This window comes from Microcebus murinus, chromosome 2 (assembly GCF_040939455.1).
Source record: "Microcebus murinus isolate Inina chromosome 2, M.murinus_Inina_mat1.0, whole genome shotgun sequence".
In the NCBI taxonomy this organism is placed as follows: Eukaryota; Metazoa; Chordata; class Mammalia; order Primates; family Cheirogaleidae; genus Microcebus; species Microcebus murinus.
In genome coordinates this window covers 51,120,518-51,144,246 of record NC_134105.1, presented here as the reverse complement: position 1 = coordinate 51,144,246, position 23,729 = coordinate 51,120,518, and the positions used below count along the sequence as shown (strand labels likewise).

The window sequence follows — 23,729 nt, the reverse complement described above, 5'->3', positions numbered from 1 at the left end:
GAAACAAGCGATCTTTGTGATGAAGATAGCAAAAGTTTGTCCTTACAAATTATTAAGTTACCATAAACATTTACTCTGTTAATTTCTCAAACACTGACTAGCAAAAGAGAATGCATCTTTCTCTACCTTTGCCAGAAAAGAAAAAGAAAAAAGAAAAAAGAGAGAATGCAGCCAATAATTTAGGAAATATTTTATCTATTGAGGTTGCTGTACTTCCCCAAAGAACCGATAATGAGCATATTTATTAAATCAAAAAGCTGCTGGGAGCTTTACACTAGCTCAATATTTGAACATCTATTCCTAGTTTATCTAGAAGATTAAACTTAGCAGCTAAAACCTGGCTTTGGATACAATTTAGAATTTTCTCCTCAGAAACGCTTTTAATTCAAAAAAGTAAGGAGATACAATTTAAATAAGAAAAAGAGCTGAGCATGGTGGTACACCTATAATCCTAGCTACTGGGAAGCTGAAGAGGGAAGATCGCTTGAGACCAGGAGTTCCAAAGCAGCATGACCAGCCTGAGCAAAATGCCCAGGGGGAACCTCTTAAGAGGTCTCACAAGTGAACAAGTGAGATTTCTAAAAGACTAGTAGACCCTCAGGTTAGTGTCCTAGGGAAGTCATATGTTAGAAGATGGGAGTATAAATATTAAATTTTAAAAAATACATGTTAGGATTCTTTCTTATCATTGCATATAAAATTATGAAGTTTTAGAAATTAAGTTTTTCTTCAAAGGTCATTATGCTTAATTTGAAAATGTGTAGGAAGACTGGAAATAGGAGATCCTATTTTGAACACTGGAGCTGTGGTATAGTTTGAATAAAATTGAAGAACCACGTCTTTTCACTTAGTTTTATGATAACATAGCATCCATTATCCTATCACAAGCAATTAACTACTGAAAGAAAGATTTTCATCAAGAGTAACATGAGCTCCGGTTGTTTTGTACTTCAAATTCCTTCCGTGTCTGCCACAGGATGAACATCATTGGTAAGTATAATCATCTATTGCTAGTATTTCAATAAAGATCTGTGTAGTGAAACAAAAAGGGTCTGGTCTTAGAGCTTGGGATGAAGGATGATGTTCTGGCTGTGTCCATTAGGTATTTTAAGACCTAGGGCAAATCACGACCTGTCTGAATCTCAGTTTCCTCATCTGTAAATTGAGGGAAGTGGACATAAGTATTCTTTATTTAAAATTTCCTTCTAATTTTAAAAGCATAGATTCTCATATTGGGGGGGCTTATGAAACTTTATAAAAACCCAACATCCTAATCCAATTCAATTTTTTTTCCATGGTTTAGGGTAATGCCAGATAAATTAAAAGAAAGTTATGAAAGCATCTACAAGACAGATTTCAAACAGTGCATGGATAGCAATTAGACCACGTCTGTGTCTTCACTGCTTCTAGCTTACTTTACCTCCTGTGGGAAGGCGAAAGTCCAATTCCTGGTCGCTTTGCATACAGCAATCGAACCGCTGGGCCAGGAGTAGAGTAGAGATTACAGAAAATGAACATAGCACCAACCAGAATTGACGATGCTGCCCGTCCATCCTTTCAAAGAAAATGCATAAACTCATCATGAACATGATCAAATTGGCCATTCTCCAGTAAGAGAAATGAAGAGAGAGAAAGAGGAGAAATCCTCTTAACTAGGTACGGGTGCCTTTTACTTCAAAATGGTTGACTTGAAAACCAAAATCTTTTCCAGCTATATAAATCACAAAGCAATAAGAAAAGACTTATTCTTAGGATAAAATTGACTCTGTACTAACCTAAGAAGCCCAGTAAATTTTATTTGCATCTATTTACTGAAAAATAAGGTAATCTTCAAAGTAACTTGGGACTTGTTGCACCAAAAATAATAGCCATAGTCTTCTCATTTAGGACTGGAAGTAAAGACCTCACAGGTAAGGTAAATGTTGCTTGTTGAAATATGCTATATATGTATTTCTCCCAAAGTATGCTCCTAGATTCATATAAAATAAAGAAGCTGGGCCAGGTGCAGTGGCTCACACCTGTAATCTCAGCACTTTGGGAGGCGGAAGCAAAAGGATCGCTTGAGACCAAGAGTTCAAGACCAGCCCGGGCAACATAGCAAGACCCTGTCTCTACAAAAAATTTTAAAATTAGACACGTGTGCTGGCGCACAACTCTAGTTCCAGCTACTCAGGAGGCTGATGCAGGAAAATTACTTGAGCCCAGAAGTTCGAGGTTGCAGTAAGCTATGATTGTACCACTGTACCCCAGCCTGGATAACGGAGTAAGACACTGTCTCAAAAAAGGAAGTCTCACCTAAATAAATCTGTTGTGACCTGAATGTTTATATCCTCCCAAAATTCTTATATTGAAATCCTAACCCCAATGTGACAGTATGAGGAGGTAGAGATTTCAGGAGGTGACTAGGTCATGAGAGTGGAGTTCTCATGAATGCGATTAGTGCTCTTATAAAAAGCGACATCAGAGCTTGCTTTCTTCTATTTCTGCTCCTGGGCCAATGTAAGGGTAGAAGAAGACAGCCAGGAAGCAGTCCCTCCCTAGACACTACATCTGCAGGCACCTTGATCTTGGACTTCTCGGCCTCCAGAACTTTCAAAAATAAATTTCTGTTGTTTAAGCCACCCAGTCTATGGTATTTTGTTACAGCAGCTCAAGCTGACTAAGACAACATCCAAGAACATCTCTATAGATGGTGACTCAGACTCTTCTAGGGCACTTTCAGTGACAGCAAGATTACTGATACTTGAAGTAGCCCATTTCAGTTTACAGAGTGCTTCCTTATACTGAATATGTTGAGTTGAATTCTATTCCTCCATAGCTTCCACTCAATGACAAAAAATAAATCCACTCCTTTCTCCCTGTGACAGCTCTTCACATATCTGAAATATCCTCCCTTTCCATTAACACTTCTATTTCCCATTCAAAACAAACCCAATCCCTTCAGTTCTTCCTCATTTCATATCCCATGTTAATAGATAACATTTAGTGCACTTCTTCTAAACAGACGCAAGTTTTAAAACAACCACCTTAGGTGTGTTGCCGGGATGTGAAACATAAGATATGAGATGCATTCTGACCAAACTAGAGGGAAAATATCATTTTCCTTAGTCTGGGCACTATGCTTTTATTAACATAACCCCAGCCCAAACTAGTATGAATGTAGGTTAAATCACGCCATAAGCTCTTAGTCATCTCTCTGTCTGCTAAAACCCCTAGATTTTTTTCCAGAGGATCTGTTAAGCTAATAGATTAACAGATGTTTAATCTTTTAGAATCAGAATTCAGGACTTTACATGTATCTTGTATTTAATTTCACATTGTTAGTTTTCGTTAAATGATCGACCTGTAAAAACTTTTTAAATCCAGATTCATATGTGACCCTCACGATTCTAACAAAACTGGTAAACTTGATTTCCACATCTTCGTCAAGCTGTTGATTAAAACTTTGGGTGACTAAATTAAACCTTCTCCCAGGAGGATGCTGATCCATTAATCACATACCTTTGGAAGCAGATAGTCAGCCATAACTCAACTAAATGTACAACAACCTAGCTCAAATGTCTCCATCTTCACCATAGGAAACTGAGAAATATCTTTCAGGTATCCAATAAACTATCTCAGTTAGTCTATTAAGCATGTTGTGAAGTGTTCTGTTGGTTTGATGTGTGTGATCATAATGAACCAATAGGGACTCCTTTTTTTTCTAAGAGTGTAAAATAATCAGTACAAAAATTTACTAGAATTTTGCCTTGAATTACTATCAGGCTCAGCAGAATATAACTTTCCAGGATCAACCTTGTCCATCTATGGAGGAGTATCTCCCCTCTTCATTTGCCTGGCACCTCTCCTTCCTGTTTCCTCATGGTACACAAGAAATCCATAACTGCTTCTCCAAGTGTTTGCAGCAATGTGTCACACAATTCAAATCTAGAGAGTGAATTAATTTTAAGACCTATGGGGCTCTCGTACTATCTCACTACCTATCAGCTTTCTCTTAACTATCATTGTTACATCTTTTCTAGATTGATGTTTGCTCCCTCTGATAAAGGAGACAGAATAAAGGAGTTAAGATTATATTATATGCCTCAAGAATTTGTTGTTGTCCTTATTCCAAACATAATTTTCTTCTAAAAGACATTTTTCTCAATCTTAATTCTTTTTAGAATTTAGGCTTCCTAAGCCTCTTTTAACAAATCTGTGGCTCTTGAATATGTGTTCCCTCCTTTTCTCCATCATGCAGGTCTTTTTAAAAGTTTTAATTTTTTAACTAAAAGACTAGTATGTGCTTATTATTTTTATAATTTTGTTGTATGCTAAGATAAAAATAATAGCTCCCACTCCCAGCTTCAATTTCATTTCCCAAAGACTTGGCATAGACATCCAAATTATGCATGTCCCTTGCAAGTGAGCCTACAGAGCATATATTTTGTGGAACCATAATCATTTGTTTGCCTCTTTTTTTCTTCTTCTTCGTTGCATTTTTATTCTGTATGACCATGTCCTTAGAGGTCTCTATCAAGCCATCTTCCTTATGTAGTTGTCAGATATAGGTTCCCTGCACTTTTAAAAAATTCTTGAGAAAATCACCAAGGTGTTTATAGCTGCTTAGTCCCTAAATGTTCAGTTGCACAATCTGTTGTGCCTTGGAAAAGAAAACTGTTTGGTCTTTAACACAAGATTTCTACAAATACCAAGTGGTTTTCCTTTATTGCCAAGAGTTTAGGGGAAATGAAGTAGAAAGATGAAAAACTGATCGTCAGCTTTCTTCCCTATTTTAGCCAGCTAGCCCTCAAGAAAAGGCTGGGGGTAAGAAATCATCGAGTAATATTAGAGCAAAAAAATACATCCTAAAGTCTATAGAAGCAATGAATATTTCCAGCATTTATGCTGAGATTCCATTTGCATATTCATCTGTTAATGTATTCAAGCACTTGTTCAAACATTCATGCCTGGGGTATGAAGGTAAGAAAGGCACAGTTCTTTCCTGCAAGATGCTAATAGTCTGGTGGCAAAACAGGCAGGAGAAGAATTCATGATGATGCAGGGTATTAAATTGTAAATGCCACAGAAGACATTTAGACACTGTGAGAATGAATCTCCATATTGTGAAAATGCTCACAAGTCAGAAAGATTTTACCTAAAGCTGAGTTTCACAGGATAACCAAGACGTCCAAAAAGGGCTGGGGAACTCTAGGAAGTCAGTAGTCAGAAAAATCATCAGTCTCACCAGGAACTGTTCTAAAATATCTATGTGACTTCTTTCAAAGGCATCAGTGTCTTTTTCTTTTATTTTTATTCAAACACAAATAGGAATAAAAAATAAATATGCCAATATATTTATTTCAATTTCGTTCACACAAAACTCAATGGCATTATTACCCGGGCAGCCACAACTCTTGTTTCTATCTCTTTTATAATACTTGCCACATTCTAGAGTCCCCGCATTATGTGGGTTGTGTACACATCTGCCTCTCCCATTAGTACTCAAGCTTTAAGCCAAAAATAATGAATACTTATTGAGTATGGGCTCAGTGAATCCTACTGAACTCAAATATGACCTGCCCACCGTTCTGTACAGGGCCATCTGTACTTGACCAAACCAAACCATCAACACCACCAACAACAAAAGGTTACTCACCAAGCAGTGGACAACACAGACATTTTTGGGATTCTGTAGTAGCCAGTTATACATATTCCGACACACAGCAAAGAGGTTGTGCAGACTGGGGGCCTGTCTGATGGGCCAACTGCATTCTGAGACCTAAGGGAACACAGCAAAAGGAAATGAATTCTCCCAGCAACTTTATCGCCATAAGAGGGTACCACACCAAAGAATTTCTTCTGCAAGTGATATATCCTCTTTTAACATAGCCAGGAAGAGTTGGGAGCAGGGTCCAATGCAAAAAGAAGAGGTGTTTAACACAATAATTTTTTTAAGTAAAGAATTCTGTTTCAGTAAAGATATGAAAACACATTTTGAAATACACCTGAAATTAGATTAGACCATTTCAACTACATATTTGGATTTTTTCTATTCTGTAAGGTTATATATAATTTAATTTCTACTAAGTATAAAATGCTTTGATCTCCCCAATAAATGCTTAATTACAGGATTATCTTACAAATCCTGCACTATCCCTAATTTTATCCCAGCTCTCATGATAATATGAAAAGTGCTACAGAGTGAGCCAAAGGCAGACTTGAGCAATGATCTTACTTGTTCACTTTTAATGAAGGGACACACAATTCACAGGCAGGGCCTTCAGCATTTTCATTCATTTAACACATTATGGAGCATCAACTATGTTCTAGGAATGCTACTTGGCTCTGATTCCTGCAATAATCATTTCAGACAGGTATTAATATGATCTTCATTTTGAAAATTAAAAAACTGACTCTTGGAGGTTGTCTTGCCCAAAGTCACACTGCAGATCAGCACCAGTACTACAGCCCAGGTCTTCTGAATATAAATCATCATGCTACAGCAGCATACTGGTTGCAATTATAATTTGCTGCAAAATTCTGGACATGAGCCTCAGTTGATTAGGTATTTTCTAACTTAACTAATAAACAATAAGGAGAAGCTTAGATTTGAACAAACATCATGACCTCTCTCAGCCTTCCTTTCTTCATAAAGTGTGGTGAACAGTACCTACCTACATACCTCACAGGGCTGTGTATATTACATAAGAATGTACTTCAAAGTCTTAGCTCAGTATCTGACACGTACAAAGTGATCAATAAATGTTAGTAATTATTATTGTTATTTTATCAGGTAACTGCTAACACTAAGCCTTAGGGTCTGAAAGAGCCGGCCAAAGTTTTAAAAAAAGGAATGAAGTCTTGTATACCAAGAGTTACAAGGCCTTGTTAAGGAGCTAGGAGAATATTTAAGGAGAGTGACTCTCTCAAATGTGCATTTTTTTTTTTTTTTTTGAGACAGAGTCTCACTTTTGTTGCCCAGGCTAGAGTGAGTGCTGTGGCATCAGCCTAGCTCACAGCAACCTCAAACTCCTGGGCTCAAGCAATCCTCCTGCCTCAGCCTCCCAAGTAGCTGGGACTACAGGCATGTGCCACCATGCCCGGCTAATTTTTTCTATATATATATATATTAGTTGGCCAATTAATTTCTTTCTATTTATAGTAGAGACAGGGTCTTGCTCTTGCTCAAGCTGGTTTCAAACTCCTGACCTTGAGCAATCCGCCCACCTCAGCCTCCCAGAGTGCTAGGATTACAGGCGTGAGCCACTGCACCCGGCCTCAAATCTTCATTTTCCAAAGATCTCTCAAGCCCCATTATGGAGAAGGGAGCAGGATGACAAGAGGTCGAAGGCAAGACACCAGTGAGGAGGCTGGTGAGGAGAGTAAGTAAGGGATCAAGGTGGCTCAGTCCAGCTGAGTGCAGTGGGGTGCAGACACACTTGAGAGATTCGGGACACCTGGACACAGGACTCGGCTGTGGATCACATGGTGGCCATGCATGCATGTGAAGGGGTGGACCTAAGAGAGAGTCAGGGAGGAAAGAGTCAAGAATGACTCCCAGGTTTCCGGCTTGCATGGCTGGATCGGAGGATAGAAGCAAGCGCCATTTACTAAGACAGGGAATTTTGGAGCAAGAACTGGTTATGTATGGATGGTGTCATCAGAATATTGACACCACTGCCCTAAGAAAACACAAATGTCACAAATTCCTTATGTTTGACGGGAAAGGGAGGCAGGAAGACAGTTTGGTTGGCCCTTTAATGGTAACCAGATAATAACTAATGAAAACACAAGTGGGAAATTTTCTGTGGTTTCTGTAGAGCTGACGTCTGAAAGCAAACATGTGAAGTTTTTCTCTCTGGGGCTGCCAAGAAAGCTCATTCTTTTTGGTCAAATTGTAACTTTTTTCTATAAGATGGTTGTGGGGCAGTGGCTGGGCACCTTCCAGGTTACCCATTTTCATATATCTTTTGGAATGACAGGTATAGTTTATTATTTAAAGTGCTTGACATAGCTACCAAACAATCCAGGGTGATCCAGTATTGGGCCTCTGTAACGGCTTACCCCTTTTACCCAACATGATTTAGGGCTGTTTCTGACTCAATCTTTACCCCCAAATGTATTTCCTATTGATGTGTTCTCAAGGAATGGAAGGACCTGTTGACTAAAAATATAAAATAACTGGGAAGATAAATTTTGCTGTCAGAAGAATTATAAAATGTACATTTTTTGTACAAGCTGCTTCCTGTCTGCGATGCTTTTTCTTCCCTTGGTAAACTTCCATTCATCCTTCAAAACCCCAAGTTCAAGTGCTCTTTTATCTCTGACAGTTTCTCTAATACCCAAACACAGAAATGTTTAGTCATCTTTGTACTTAGGCCCTTGTCTATTTTTACCTATTATTACAGCTTTAATCAGTAGAGCAACATGGTTAAGGCCACAGGCTGGGTTTTCACCTTGAATTTACCACTTACTACCTGAAAGGTGACCTCACCAACAACCTATCTAACAGAGGAAAATAAACTATCAAACAGAAAGCAGAGGAAATAAACTCACAGCACATAATTGCCCCTTTAAAGAAAAAACTCACAGGACAACTGCCCTGTGCTGTGATTAAAACACCTGTGGCCTAACTTGTTCTCTCTAAGAGTTTCATTTTCATAGCCTTGAAGAGCCCTAAGCAGACAGTAGGGGTGTGGACTTCCCACCTGGGTTTCCACCAGCACCAGAATCCCAGGACTCAGATAAAGTCAGCCTCACAGAGAAAATAAAGAACACCTGCGACAACTTTGCTGCCGCTTCTGTTATCCATCTGCTGAAGCGGGGGGGATCCATTTTTACCCTTTAAAAGCAACAAGCTACTTTCTTCAACCGCCCCAGCACTACCCTCCTACCCTCTACCTTTTCTTCAGTGCCGGGGCACCTCTCCCTCTTTCTCTCTCTCTTTCTTGGTGTGAGAATTCTTTCTCCAACCCGCATCACGAGCTCCCCATGAGGTCCCCATCCTAACACTACCTGACAGACAAACTTTGGGCAAGGTACTTCCTCTCCAAGCCTCAATTCTCTTGTGTAGAAAGTATAAAAGGGCATTATAAAAATTGGTGTAAGAATTAAGTAGCACAACCTAAACGTAGTAAGTGCCAGCTTATTGTTAAGCTGTACCGAATTAACTGTTTATATCTGTCTCCCCTTCTAGACGCTGAGTTCCATGAGAAGAGAGACCATAATTTATTCATTTCTGTAACCCCAGCGTCCACTGTCCATGTGCTGCTCGCATGGCAGGTGCTCAGTGGGTATCTGCTGAGTGACTGGATGAGTAAAAGAATAAAGGAATGAACCCCATTTGGCAATCTCTTTTTATAATAAGATTTATCTACATGTACAGTATCTTGAGGAGAGACAGGTGAATCAATTTTATTGTTTTTTTTTTAGACTCCAATAAAATAAAAGCATAGGAAATTTGTTTCTCCAGGCAATATTTTTAAGGGTTTTAAAAACTACATGTTACTCCCACACACACCAAATGTCAATATCTGTAATGAGTCTCAGCTAAAAGTCGGCTAAATTATTCTTATCACAATAGGATAATAGCTCCAGAATCATTAAATCAATCAAGTAAATAATATTAATTTAAAGTACTCCATAATTATATATTTACTTGATATATAATTATACAACATTAAGCAAACATATAATTAGAATTTTTTTAAAAGCATGCGCTCTGTCTAAAAGGGGAAAACATGAAAGCATAAACAAAACCAAAAAAAAAAAAAAATTTAAAAAGGAATTCAATCACTGCAAGCTCTTTTTGTAGCTCTCTGGAGTTCACGGCTTCGTGCGATAAGCGCAGCCCTTGGGCGTACGACACCTCACGATGCTGTCCCCAGTCTCCCTGACACCTGGAGCTGCTGAGCGTCGAGGACACCACATGGATTACAAGGCTGCGTGATGCCACCCACTGGGGAGAGAGGCCAAAACATCGCTGGCTGGAAGCCATTCCATTCTCATCTCTCCATCGTGCCCAGCACAAGACAAAAATGGGCAGAAGCATCCATCTGCTAAGCCTAAGAGCCAAAGGGGCTTTAGGGAATCAGACTGAAATGCCACGTCCAGCGTTCGATGAATCTCACACCATTTGGGGAGGACAAGAGTATTTCAGTCAATCATTTATTGTGGTATTTCATTATTATCAACATTAGTCAGAACTACCATTTACTGAATGCTGATTCTAACCAAGACACTATCAAATTTATTACTTACAACAAACCAACAAAAAATGTTTTTTAAAGAGCACTTGTGAGATAGACACTCTTATTGTCATACCCATTTTACACAAGAGAAAACTGAGTCTAAGGACAGGTAAAATGACCTGCCCAGAAAGAACAGCAGCTGAGATGTGAACCTAGGGTTATTTTTAAAAGTTTAGATCAGGCACAGTGACTCATGCCTGTAATTCTAGCACTCTGGGAAGCCAAGGTGGGAGGATCACTTGAGCTCAGGAGTCCCAGGCCAGCCTGAGTAAGAGTGAGAACCTATCTCTACAAAAAATAGAAAAATTAGCCAGGTGTGATGGCACACACCTATAGTCCCAGCTACTTGGGAGGCTGAGACAGGAGGATCGCTTAAGCCTAGGATTTTGAGGTTGCTGTGAGCTAGGCTGACACCACGGCACTCTAGCCTGGGCATCAGAGCAAGACTCTGTCTCAAAAAAAAAAAAAAAAAAAAAAAAGAAAGTTTAAAATTTGTATATAGTGTATGATTTCATCTCAATCTAAAAAATAAAATTTATGTACTCTCCATTAAACTATGTTGTCTGATGACTTACTGTTAACAATATTTCCATCTTATATTTGTTCAGTGGTTACAGCTTCAAGTCATGGCTATATTTTACCAAGGCTAAGCATTCAATTCATGCAAGGCTGCATGACTAGAATGTAGGGATGCCTTGCCAGGGATTGTTTTTCTACACCATATTTCCTATTCTGATTCTGATGCCTGGTGGCAGAAGGATAGATGAAATATGAGCTGTAAAGTCACTCCCCTATGGACAATCCCCCCCACCAACCTCAAACCAAAGCAGAAACAAGTAGGAGCTGCGGTGACCTCTTTGGTGAGCTCTGGAAGGAAAGAGGGGGAATAAGTTGGCCTTCAATCATGAGCTCTTTAAGAAACCCAAGTTGATAATACATTTTCTGAAAATCAAGTTGTTCTCAATGGGAAAGAAACCCTACAAGATTATGTGGTTTAGAAATAATCAACAGGGAGGAAGAGTCTAAAAGAAACAGCTAGTCTACTGGTTTCTATGCTAACTAACAGGGCTCCTTCATCCTGTTGTCCTTCATAGGTGGGCGGAGGGAGGAAGAGAGCCAGAATGACATTGGAATAGCATTAATCAGAACTTAAGAACAGGGCCAGTTTAGATTCAGTGTCCACTCACCCAGTTTTCCATTTACTGCCAACAGCAACACCAAGAAATGTATAAAGTAGAAGTTGCTAATATTCTGGAGTATGGCTATAAACCTTCTGTGCAGAAACAGAACCCATGTATACCCACATAGATACACACACACACACAGAGTAGATGAGTATAGTGTGTATGTATGTTGAGGATAATGAAAAAGGTTTGAGTATAGGTAGTGGTGATGGTTACACAACACTGAATATAATTAACGCCACTGAATTGTACACTTTCAAATGGTTGAAAGGATGTTTATGTTATGTATATTTTACCATAATAAATTTTTAAAAGGAGTGGAAGCAGATGGCTAGAGTCTCCAAAGCCCACCAATGGATCTAAATACAGAGTGGAGTCATGGGCCTTTTAAACTCAGATTAAGAACATCTGATTTAGATGATGCACCTCATTGGTCTCCAGGACTTCACTGTTAGCATCAGTACTTTTATTTCCTTAACGTCTGTGAAGAGTCAAAAAACTGAGGTGCATTGCCTCCTTTGCAGTCCTCACTAAGGCATCCCAGCACCTCACTTTGAATGCAGGGCTGGCTGCCATGCATTGGCTTGAGTTGGATCCTCTGCTAAACTAAGACTAAACAGAGAGTCCTATTTTAACATCCTGTCACATATGCAAATACTGAGGAAATTGCTATGTGATTATTTCGTATGATTCTCGTCAGCCAGTGTGGCTTCTAAGCATAAAGCTAATCAAAATACAGAGTTACGACCCTAGGCAAAATAAAATCTTCCTGGACATAGCCTGTCTCTGCTACCACCTCCACCTGCATCCCCAAATATACCAACAATCATATAAAGCATAAAGTGACTGAGTCCAGGTTTCACGGCACAGAAATATAGGATGCAGACAGAGCCAGACTCTCATGAGTCTATAAATAAAACCAGTTCCCATGTTTGGTCTTTACCAACACTGTTATTTATGGAAGACTCTGCCATCTACATTCATTAAAATAAGGTTTAATTGCAGACTTAGCATTCCACTGAACTGGAAGGAGGCAGAAATGGCTCTAGTCCTCATGGACTGGAAGAGGAAAATGAAGAAAACATTTCTAAATCATGTAAACAATGATATGCAATTCAATTTACGGTGTTAGTCCCAGGGAGAGAAAGGCCTAGGGGTTTGAAAAGAGACGAAGCCAAATCAAAAACAGAGCTGACACGAAAATACTAAGGCTTTGGGACTGTCTTTCTGAGATGCAATTGAGGGTTGAGGGAGACAGGTCAGAGGAGCCAGTCCCATTCTGCCAAATTCTGGTACTGTCTGGGAAGGACTAAAGATGTAGTGTGATCCTGTGTTTCAGGGGAGAGACTTGGAAAAGCCCCATGGCAGGTGGAAATCCTCCCCTTGGCGAAGTCGGGCTAACAGAGAAGGGGTGGATGGTGTGCGGCATGGGTGCCTTTCTAGAGAGAAGGAGGTGCTCATGCAAGGAGACAGCGAGTGGTGGCGGAGGGTGGGCTGGGGGGTGTGCACATGCATCCCTGCTTGGAGCCTGGGGTCTCTGGGCAATGAAGAACAGCAATAGATGAAGCTAGAGAAGGAGGTAGAAGCCAGATTAGGAAGAGCCTCACAAGACACATTCTACAATTTGCATAGAGAAGAAATGGCCTCACTCCTTTCATTTCTACAAGACTTACTGGGGCTTTAAGGTCCAGCTCTCACAGCTGTCTCCCTTGACTAATCTCCCTCAGAAGCTATTGTAAATATTATTCGTATTTGCCTCTAGAATGTCCAGGGTATTCTCTCCACCTAGGCTTAAGTGTGTTGAGAACATGAACCAAATATTTATTTTATCTCTACAGTATTCAACAATTCTTGGTACATTCATTCTTTTAAGAAACACTGATTAGCCATGTTGGGCACTGTTCTCAGTATCAAATAAAATAAACATGTCTCTGCTCCTCCAGGGCAAGTAAGAGCAGCCCAGGGTAAATGTTCAATATGTAATTCCTGATTCCTTTGGTAAAGTGTTAGGTCCAATCACAAAATCTTTAGTTACACTGATAGATGCCTTTCTGTAAAGATATCTTAATAGAAATTGCCTTTTATAAAGACTACACAAAGAGACATCTTCATATACATGAATGCTTCTATTAATGACATTACATCTTTATTTACTTTCAGAGGGAAAATGTTTTAGACTATCACAGATCTTTCAAGATCAAATAAAATTTCTATGAAATATCATAGAGGATGTTTCACAGTCCTTCAATTATGCAAATGATGGCACTGACTTAGTCTGTAAGAGAAATCAACTCAAAAGATTTGCATTGAGTTAGAAATAGAATACCTACCCATATTTTTGTTTGATGTTAATTCACTTGCTCTGAATCAGGAATGGAATAAATGGAATAAAAGTTGGAAGGTTAGTTTATTACGGTGGATTTTAAAGAGCTGCATTTATAATCTCCATTATAGAGTGGCAATTTAGATCAAACCAGTTCAGAATGGTTTTGCCAGTGCTTCTCAAAGAACGCTGCCCACAGCAACATCAGGAGCAACTCCTAGGAAATTGTTAGAAATGTGGAGTCTCACTCCTCCCCATCCTACTGAATCAAAAGTCTGTGTTTAATAAGCCCTGCAAGTGATTCTGATGCACACTAAAATTTGAGACTGTTCTTAGAACAGTCTAAAAACCCAGTCCTTAACAAAACTCTCCCAAATCTTATTTAATGTTAGGGCAGGACGGGGTCTTAGAAAGCATATGGACCAACCTTCTTGTGCATTTTACAGATCTGGAAACTGAGGCCCAGAGATTATCAATAGTAACTGGGATTTGGAGCAAAATGCGTTCCAGCACCAAAGCTGAGATCCTAGAAACATAAACTGTCCACCAGCTATCATTTTGCACATTAGAAAGCAAGTTTCACGTTTAAAGGTCCATGTATTGAGAGCTTTTCTATTTATTAATAGATCAGATGAAGTTGCAGACACAATCGTATCTAAAGGCTAAGTTAAAAATATTTGAAGATGCTCTCAAGACAGAAAAGGCCTGGAAAATGGAGAATTCAGTAGCCAGGAATATCAAGTTTGGCATCAGATTTAAACCTAAGCCAGCTCAAATAGTTTCTTAACCAGCTTGAAACTAGGAATATTTCTCTGCCTAGTTCAAAAAGTTCCTTAAAAGAATCATGCAGAGTTTCCAAGTAACACTGTCAGCTCAGGGTAACAGTTAAGAACACAAGCCTTAAGCCCCTCGGGCAAGTTACCTTACCTCTTTGTGCCTCAGTTTCTCCATCTACCTAAGAGGACTGTTGAGATAATTAAATGATACAGTACATGTAAAGTTTTCATCACAGTGTAAATGCTCTATGAATACTGACTGCAGCTCTCACTATTAATATTAGGAACAGTATTACTGTTTATGTGCTATCCTTCACTTATGAAAGAGGCACCTTTACTGAATGTCAGAAATATATTTCCGTTAATACTGCTGTTTCTGTACTGGTCTAGCCACCACTGCCTCATATTGATGCCCAAGTAGCAATATGAAAAGGTCAAAGGCCTTGGTATTACAGTATAAGGTTAACCGACTACCATATGTAGCATTTTTATATTCACTTGAGCCTCACGAATCATGTGTCAAGGAGCAACCACCAACAGATCTAAGACCCCAACTTAGATGGTATTTCACTAACGAACACATTTTCCTGTAAATGTCCTCACCCAAGGAAAATCTTCAGAATATCTCATAACTGCCTAATGACTATTTTGTGGATAGAAATGTTGAGAGTGTTACAGCTTTTCAGCTTCATATGCCTAAAGGAAAGGCTCTGAGGATCTCTTGTGGGTGAAAAAAACACCCTGTTACGTCTTCAAAAGTGCAATCCTAGGGCTAAAATCCTTACCCGGCTGTGAAACTTGGCAGTTCGATAAGACTTAGGTGACAGATTGTACACCGTGTAGTGGTCAAGATGTCTGGAATCCAAAAAGCTCCGAATGTCATCAACCTGATTCCTGAATCCTATGTCAACATTGTCCAAAGGAAAGGACATCACTAGGAGAAGTCACACAGAAAGAAAACGGGTTAAACAAGTCTGCTGTTGCAATGGGCAGCAACTGAAAGTTGAGCCAAAGAGGAGTTAATAAAAATGAGAAACTTACCAATAATTCTGGAGGTAACATAAGTGAAGTCTAAATCTCCCTTTGTGTAGCTAAAGGTGAGAAAAGAAAGGGCATTCATGAAAATGATCCAAATATGCCAAGATGAATTTCTTTAAATCACCTGTACTCATGAATTGGGACACTTCTGTCTAGTGGGCATATTTTGACTTCCCTCTAACCCTTCTCTCTAAAAAGGACACATCATCAAGAGGAGGCAGCCCACGTCATCAGGGGTATAAATATACCACTCCAACTGGTGCATCCCAATGCCCTCGTAGATGCCACTTCATGAAAAGAATCAGTCTCAGAATGGAAAACCTTGCTTATTTTTAACACTGATTGTTCCAGCCTTTTTGCCTGCACAGAACTATATCCCATAATTGTAAGCAGCTATGGGGGTAGGGAAGAAGTGATTGAGAAAGAATAAATGATACCCTTTTTCTGCCTACCAGGCCCTGGTTGAAAATTAAAGATAATATATCAGACTTATCATTTGAATTTATGATCTGATACAGCATATTGTAAATTAAAGTGACCCTAGAATTTTCTAATATCTAAGAATAAAAAATAATTCATATGGCCTGCTTGCAAGAAGTTTTAGATGGTGAAAGAGTAGAAAACTTCGTCCACTAAATGAATTTTAAAGGGCTAGTAGGATATGAAAACAATGTTCTGTTTTGATTACAGCCCACAGGTATTGCTTATTCAGACTGCATGTGCATTATTAGCTCTTCAAACCAACCAAAGACACTAATCCTATCAGGGTAAAACACTAAAACTCAGAGAGGTTAATTAACTTGCCTTAGGCCACATGGTTAACAAGGGCAGATACTGCATTAGAACCCAGGATGTTTGATTCTAAAACCAGGGGTGGCAAACACTATACACTAATGTAACAATGAGTGAGTCGTCCTGACCTGTGCTTGAATTTTCTAAAGGACTCAACTTGATGGCTTCAATGACATTCCTCAGCTGATGAGATCCTATGCAATTATATCACAAAATGGACACTCTTTGTGTCAGATAAGCATTTGGCAGGTAACCAGATCCTTTGAGGGCACCGGGATCCATTGACTTAACCAGGAAGAATGTGCATACCTGGTAACCGATTGTATAACTCTAGAAGATGTGTCTTTGAGGGTGTCTTTCAAGTTGTCCTTTAAGTTACTAAAGAGCCTCCCTGCACCTCCTTTTACCATGTCAAAGAGACCTCCCCCATAGCTGGGCTCCATGTCTGGAGACGAGGCACCTGCCAAGGAAAAAGAGAAAAGGAGGTGATAGCACAGAATACACTGAAAACCAATCTCTCTTCATTCCTGAAACATACACAGACGGTCTCTCTAGGCATCTGGGACAGATGTTCCTCAAAGTTATGTCCTGCTTTCCGAATGCAATGACTCTGAGTTGCAGCAATGCTGCTGGTCCTCAGAGTCCCAGGAACAGAAGTCTCCAGAGCTGCACGGCCCAATATTGCAGCAGCTAGCCACATGTAGCAACTGAGCACTTGGAATATGGCTGGTCCAAATTGAAATGTGCTGTGTGAGTATAAAACACAACACATTTCAGACTTGGTGCAAAAAAAAAAAAAAAAAAAATGTAAAATGCCTCAGTATTTTTATATTGATTACATGTTGAAATGATAATATTTTAGATTTACTGAATTATATAAAGTATACTACCACTAAAATTAACTTCACCTGTTCTTTTTTAACTTTTTTAATGTGGATCCTAGAAAATTTTAATTACACATGTGGCCTGCATTACACTGCTTTCAAACAATGCTGGTGCACAGAGTGAGGCCAGGGCCCTCCTTTGCCCTTTGATGGAGCTGATGGTGTTAGAAGCCCCATTCCATGGCTGTGCCTCTAAGCAATAGTTCATTTTCATCATGAAAAACCCCTTCTGAAGGAACTTCATAACAGATTTTAGGTCTTAGGATGCATGGTGGTCACTAGAGTTATTTGCTAAATATACCAGGTTCTCTTCCTAACAACTCCATAAAATTGTGCTTTCTGGTCCCTGATGCTTAGCTCAAGTCCAGGGTTGTTCAGTCTCGGCACCGCTGACATTTGAGGCCAAATACTTCTTTGTTGTGTGTGTGTGTGTGTGTGTGTGTGTGTGTGTGTGTGTGTGTGTGTGTGTTGAGGGGGGGCTGTCTTATGCATTGCAGGGTGTTTGGGAGCAGCCCTGGCTTCTATTCACTAGAAGCCAGTAGCACCTGCCCCCACCCCGACACCCCTGAGTTGTGACAACCAAAAATATCTCCAGACATCAGCAAATATTCCCTGGGGGGAAAAATTACCCCTGGTTGGAAACCATTGCTTTAGCCGATGACACATGAGTAGATGTGTTGTGTATCACTTCCAGATACAACACTAAAAACTGTTAGTGTGAGATTCTCCATCGTTTTCTCTCTCCCTCTCGTTCTCTCCTTCTCGCTTTCTCTTTGCCATAGCAACCAGGAAGGTTTGAGACTGTTGCTGCTCTGTCCAAGACTCCTGGGCCCCAGAGTAAGGAGCAATGTGGCAGAGCTCCCGGCTGGCCTTTGATGACTATTTGGCATGAGAAAGAAACACCGCTTTGTCCTTAGAAGCCACCAATATTTTGAGAATGTTCATTATTACAGCACAAACCAGCCCGTAAAGACTGACACAGGCCTGAGGTGATGGATACCCCAATTACCCTGATTTGATTAATTCACATTGTATGCCTGTATCAAAACATCACATGTTCCCTAATAAAGATATACAACTATTATGTACCCATAACAATTTTTAAAAATAAAATAAAATATTAGGAATCCAGGCAAAAAAAAAAAAAAAAAAAAAAAACCAAAAAGACTGATGCAGGAATCCATGCAGAAGAGGCAGCTAATGTAAAAAGTGGCCAGCGAGGGCTCTAAAGCCTAGCAGTCAAGAGCATGAGTCATTCTCACCTGGGTTCCTGCCCAGCCTTCCTACTCCTAGCTAGGTGATCTTGAGAAGTCAGTCTTTCTAAGCCTCTTTCTTCCCATCTATAAAATTGGGATAAAAATAGTGCCTACTTCATAGGGAAAGATTAAGTAAGTGCATATAAAGCTGTTAGCACAGTATCTAATAAAATCTAGGGGTCAACAGATTGTAGCTATTACTCTATTATGCCACACCCTGAAATTCCTATATTGATGATATTTTTAATCTTTGTTCATTTTTCAAGTATATGATGACAAAGGGCAAGAATGACATCTATTCTTTTTTTAAAAAAATAGCAATATATAATATTTTAAATGAATAAAGAATAATAAAAATACTCATGTATTAGGACATATAATGGCTAACACATACATAGCACTTACTATCTGCTAGGTATTACTCTAAGCATTTTACCTATATAATTTATTTAATTCTCACAGCATCCCTATGAAGTAGAAAATATTATTATTCCCATTTTACAGATCAGAGAACTGAGGCACACAGATTAAGAAACTTGTCTAAGAGCATACAAGCTATTAATAAACAAATAAATGGCAAAGTTGGGTTCGAGTCCAGGCAACTCTTCCAATCACATCCTTCTTTCTTCTCCTAATACCATCCTTAATTTTATATTTACCATTCCAATTAATTCCTTTAAACTTATATTCATATGTTTGCAACCATAACAAATATATTAATATTATTATATTATTTTCCATGTTTTTCTTTTTTTTTTTTTTTTTTTTTTGAGACAGAGTCTCGCTTTGTTGCCCAGGCTAGAGTGAGTGCCGTGGCGTCAGCCTAGCTCACAGCAACCTCAAACTCCTGGGCTTGAGTGATCCTTCTGCCTCAGCCTCCCGGGTAGCTGGGACTACAGGCATGTGCCACCATGCCCGGCTAATTTTTTTTTTATATATATATCAGTTGGCCAATTAATTTCTTTCTATTTATAGTAGAGACGGGGTCTCGCTCTTGCTCAGGCTGGTTTTGAACTCCTGACCTTGAGCAATCCGCCCGCCTCGGCCTCCCAAGAGCTAGGATTACAGGCGTGAGCCACAGCGCCCGGCCTATTTTCCATGTTTTTAAGCTGCACATAAATGGTTTTCTGTTTGCATTCTTCTGCAACTTTATTTTTTTTCATTCACCATTGTTTAAAATTCTTCTAGGCTGGTACCACATGTAGTTTTGCTCACTTAATGTATGTATTGATTATCCCATTGATGGACACTTTTTTGTTTGTTTGTTATAACAAACAACACAGGAACACATACCTCTGATTACACATGGGAGATTATAGGTTGTTTGTAGGAATGGAATTTGCTAGTAGGTAGGGTGTGCACATCTTCAAATTTCTAGATTGACAAATCATTTTCAAAAGTAGCCATATCAGTTTAAACTCCTACAAGTAATACATATGAGCTCCCTTGCTCTATAGTCTCCTTAACACTTGGTATTATCAAACTTTACATTTTTTACCAATTTGGCATAAATCAACATAAATCATTAAAAACCATAAATCAACATCTCATTTTGGTCTTATTTTGTGATTTCCCTGATGACTGAGGATGTGAGGTATCTTTTACTGTGTTTTTTGGCCAGGCAGCCATTCTTTAAATCATATTTCATGTATCTACCATTTAGATGCTCACAGATATACCTATTAAATGCAACTTGACTGTTATATTCTGCCACTGTGATCACAAGAGCTACAGATGCCCCTTATAGCAGACGTTAGTAAGAGGTAGAGCTCACCTATGCAACAAGAACTATGTTTGGACCTCTGTGATGGCCAGTTTCATATAGTTCTAGTGTTTATTATTCCCACTTTACGGATGAAGAAATGGAAGCTCAAAGAGGGAAAGTAACCGAAGATCTCAGCTAACGAGTAGAAGAGCCAGCAATTCAAACCCAGATCTGTGTGATTGATTCCAAAGCCTATGCTCATCCACCATTCCACACTATTCTACAGCTCCACACAGTTCAGGGTTCCAACAGCTGTAAGCAAGGCGGTCCTTGCCTGCCTTCTACACAACTGCCTTTCTCCTATTCCCTGCCCTTCTCCACCTCCCACCTGCATGCCTTTCATCTGGCTGCTCTCAGCAGCAGATGTCCCTGCAGTAAGCAGCCTCGTAAATCACTGCATCTGTCACATCGGCCAAACCAATCTCATTATGTGGGCAGCCAGAGCCTCTGTCGCCCTTACTGCTTCACGGCCCTGAATAAAACACCAGCAATGGGACTGGTGGGCAGCTCCACAAACATGGGTTAGTGCTACAAATCTGAGAATGTTCTCTTGTGTTCTGCTTCCCTATGAGACAGGGCACATTATTTCCTTTTAAACACATTCGCATGTCAAAATCTGTATTGTGACTTCATTTTAAATATGGCGAGGGAGGGGCAGCATAAAATGTCTGCAATTCTCCCCTTTTTGTCCCAAGTTAGCCCTTCAGACTGTAAACCTTCTTCTTGTATTTAACACTGTTTTATTGACACCAAATTGATTACCTAGAAGTCTTTTCAAATCTCAATTTCATGTTAGAACAGAACTCCAAGGCACCAACCTATTAAAAGATATAAATATCCTTGACTATCTCAAAATCAGACTCTCACCATCCCTCAGGCTGCATGCTCTGCTCATTAGAGCCTTGGAATGCTGCAGAAACCAGAACAACTTGCCAGAGTCCATTTGTAACCTTCATATACCCAAATTGTATTTTGAATTAGCCAGGACGCACAAAAAAAGAAGAGGGAGGTTATCTGATGTTGCAGGTACTTCACAGTAGATATTCTCAGTTTCCCTGATGAGCTACATAAGTGCCAAGAGCGCAGATTCTGCAAAGGATATTTTAGCCTCAGCTAGCTGAAAGAAAGGGCAGAGAGGTTTCAAACAATGACACATCAAATAGGGAAATGCTGCAGTCAGAAAGTGACATGCAGAAGAAAAACAACAACCACAGTAGATCAGGTTAACAAACTACGGTCCATGAACCAAATACTGTGTACTGCCTGTTTTTGTACAGTCTGGGGAAAAACAATGACTTTTACATTTTTAAGTGATTGAAAAAAAGTCAAAAGAAGAATAATGTTTCATAACTTGTGAAAACTGTATAAACGTCGGGTTTTAATGTCTAGAAGTGAAGTTTTATTAGAATACAGCTAACTTATTTGTTTTCATACTGTTTATGCCTGCTCTGCTATGACAGCCAAGTGTAGTTCCGACAGAGACCTTAGAGTTCACAAAGTCTAAAGTATTTGCAAAAAAAAGTTTCCAACCCCTGCACCAGACAGTTGACAACACTTGCATTCCCAAGAATGCAGAGGCTGCCCCCTCCAACATCTTTCTAAATGCTTTGGCTAAAATGGCATCTGGGGGAAGAACACTACCTGGGCTTAGTAAAGGGATTTGAGAGTCCAAGAGGGTGGGGACTGGGGAGGTCAGAGTTGAGAGAGGATGAGTTGCCATCCAAAGAGAAAGGTTCGGGTCTCTGCCTCCAAGACTCCAAACTTACTTGAAGAGTGACACAAAATTTATTTCTCATTTTCTCATGGGAGAGAATTTCTGCCTTCCACTGGTCTGCTAGTTAGCTATTTGATCATTTATTTGTATCAAGCTTCATTCTCAAAGAGATATGAGCTGATTCAATAGTTATTTGGAAAGTATATAAAAAGGACAAGCACAAACATTAAGGGTGGTCTTACACTGCCTTAAGGTAACCAGAAATACAGGAAAAGTAGGTGTGGCTACTTTTCATAAACATTTTATTGACTTGTTAGTCATGGGGAAAACACTGTGAGAATACCGTAGAAGGGAAAGGAAAGGATGACAAAGGTCTTGCCACGGAGAATCCATAAAGCACAGCGGCCTTTTCCCCATACGCTCCCACTGCTCAGACAATATGCGCCTATGACACCCTGGGCTGTGGACAATTCCACTCGGTGACCCCTGAGAAGGGTGCTCCCCCATAAAGCACTGTCATCAACAGAAGCATAGCATGCAAATACTTAGCAAAAAAAAGATGCTCATCCAGGTATTGTTTATAATGGCAAGAGGCTATAGATGATGTGTTTTTTCAATACTAAGGGAATTAGTTAAGTATCCCTAAGAATGCCATATAACTAACCATTAAAGTCACCCTGTAAAAGAGTACAGATGCTCATGGCACAGGGCTAAATGAAAAATAAGCAGGATACAAAATATGCACAGTCCAATCTCATTTTTGTAAAAGAAAAATATTTGAGTTTAGAAAAAGAATTCAGAAGATACAATAACTATAAAATAATGATAACTCAAACCTACTGAATGCATACCATGTACTAGACCACTGATCTAAATTCTTTATATGTAGTAACATATTTAATCTTCATAACCACGCCATGAAGGCAACATCATAGCCATATCCATTTTACACCCAAGGGAACTGGAGCAAGGACCCATCAGCGATGCCCCCTAAGTCCCACAGTTAGTAAGCCAGGCAGGACCGGCACCCAGGCAGGCTGCTCCAGGGCCCAGGCTTTTATCCACTCCATTGTCAAAACAGTTACAATAATTATATTTAATTTTATCTGGGAGAATTAAGAGTTATTTTTGTTTGTATGGTTGTATTTCTAAATTTTCTAAAATTTACATTTATTAGTTTTGCAATTAAAAATATGCTATATGAAATAAGGATAACAGCCAAGTCCTATACTATTAAAGTTCAATATATTCTTTCTGAACAAGCTGTAGGGACCTCCCGCCTCTTGGGTGATTCTCAGCTGGCCTGTGAGAGGCAAGCAAATGCTGCCCACAATTCATCCAGGAGCCTGTGTGGCTCCCTGACACCAAGCAGGCTGGCAGCTTGCCAGAACATCCCTCTGCACTTGACTCTTCCTAAGACCTAAGACCCTGCTTCATCATGGTAGTAACTCTCTGCTCTGGCATTAATATACTCAGGGTGGCCCAGTCTGCTAAGGACAGGGAAGAGATGGCAAAAGCCTCTTGGCAACAACTGTAGTTCTCAGGACATCAGTCTTCCTCAGTAGGTCCTCTGGGCCTCCACAAAAACACTTTGACAGAACATCACCTTTCCTCTTTCCAGAAAGTCTTTGCCATCTAGTTAGAGTAACTGTAAGTTATTATTCCATTGTGTTCAGGATCAGCCTGTTGGAGAGATGACTGATAACACTGAACTTTGGCATTAGAATCTCATCATACTCATGGTCCTGTTCCACGGGGCATTTTC

The 23,729-nt window shown here is 39.6% G+C and overlaps 1 protein-coding gene across 3 annotated transcripts in view; it reads right to left on the bottom strand.

Annotated features, from left to right (window-relative positions):
- DNAJC6 (DnaJ heat shock protein family (Hsp40) member C6) overlaps positions 1–23,729 on the bottom strand; it is a 150,422-nt gene that overhangs the window by 32,570 nt on the left and 94,123 nt on the right. For all 3 annotated transcript variants that reach the window (XM_012767142.3, XM_012767143.3, XM_012767146.3), the window contains exons 2-6: positions 16,655–16,805; positions 15,557–15,606; positions 15,301–15,449; positions 5,639–5,761; positions 1,421–1,554 (exon numbers count right to left, since the gene is read on the bottom strand). In XM_012767142.3, coding sequence (XP_012622596.2) covers positions 1,421–1,554; positions 5,639–5,761; positions 15,301–15,449; positions 15,557–15,606; positions 16,655–16,805 — 607 coding nt within the window. The remainder of the gene's footprint in view (positions 1–1,420; positions 1,555–5,638; positions 5,762–15,300; positions 15,450–15,556; positions 15,607–16,654; positions 16,806–23,729) is intronic.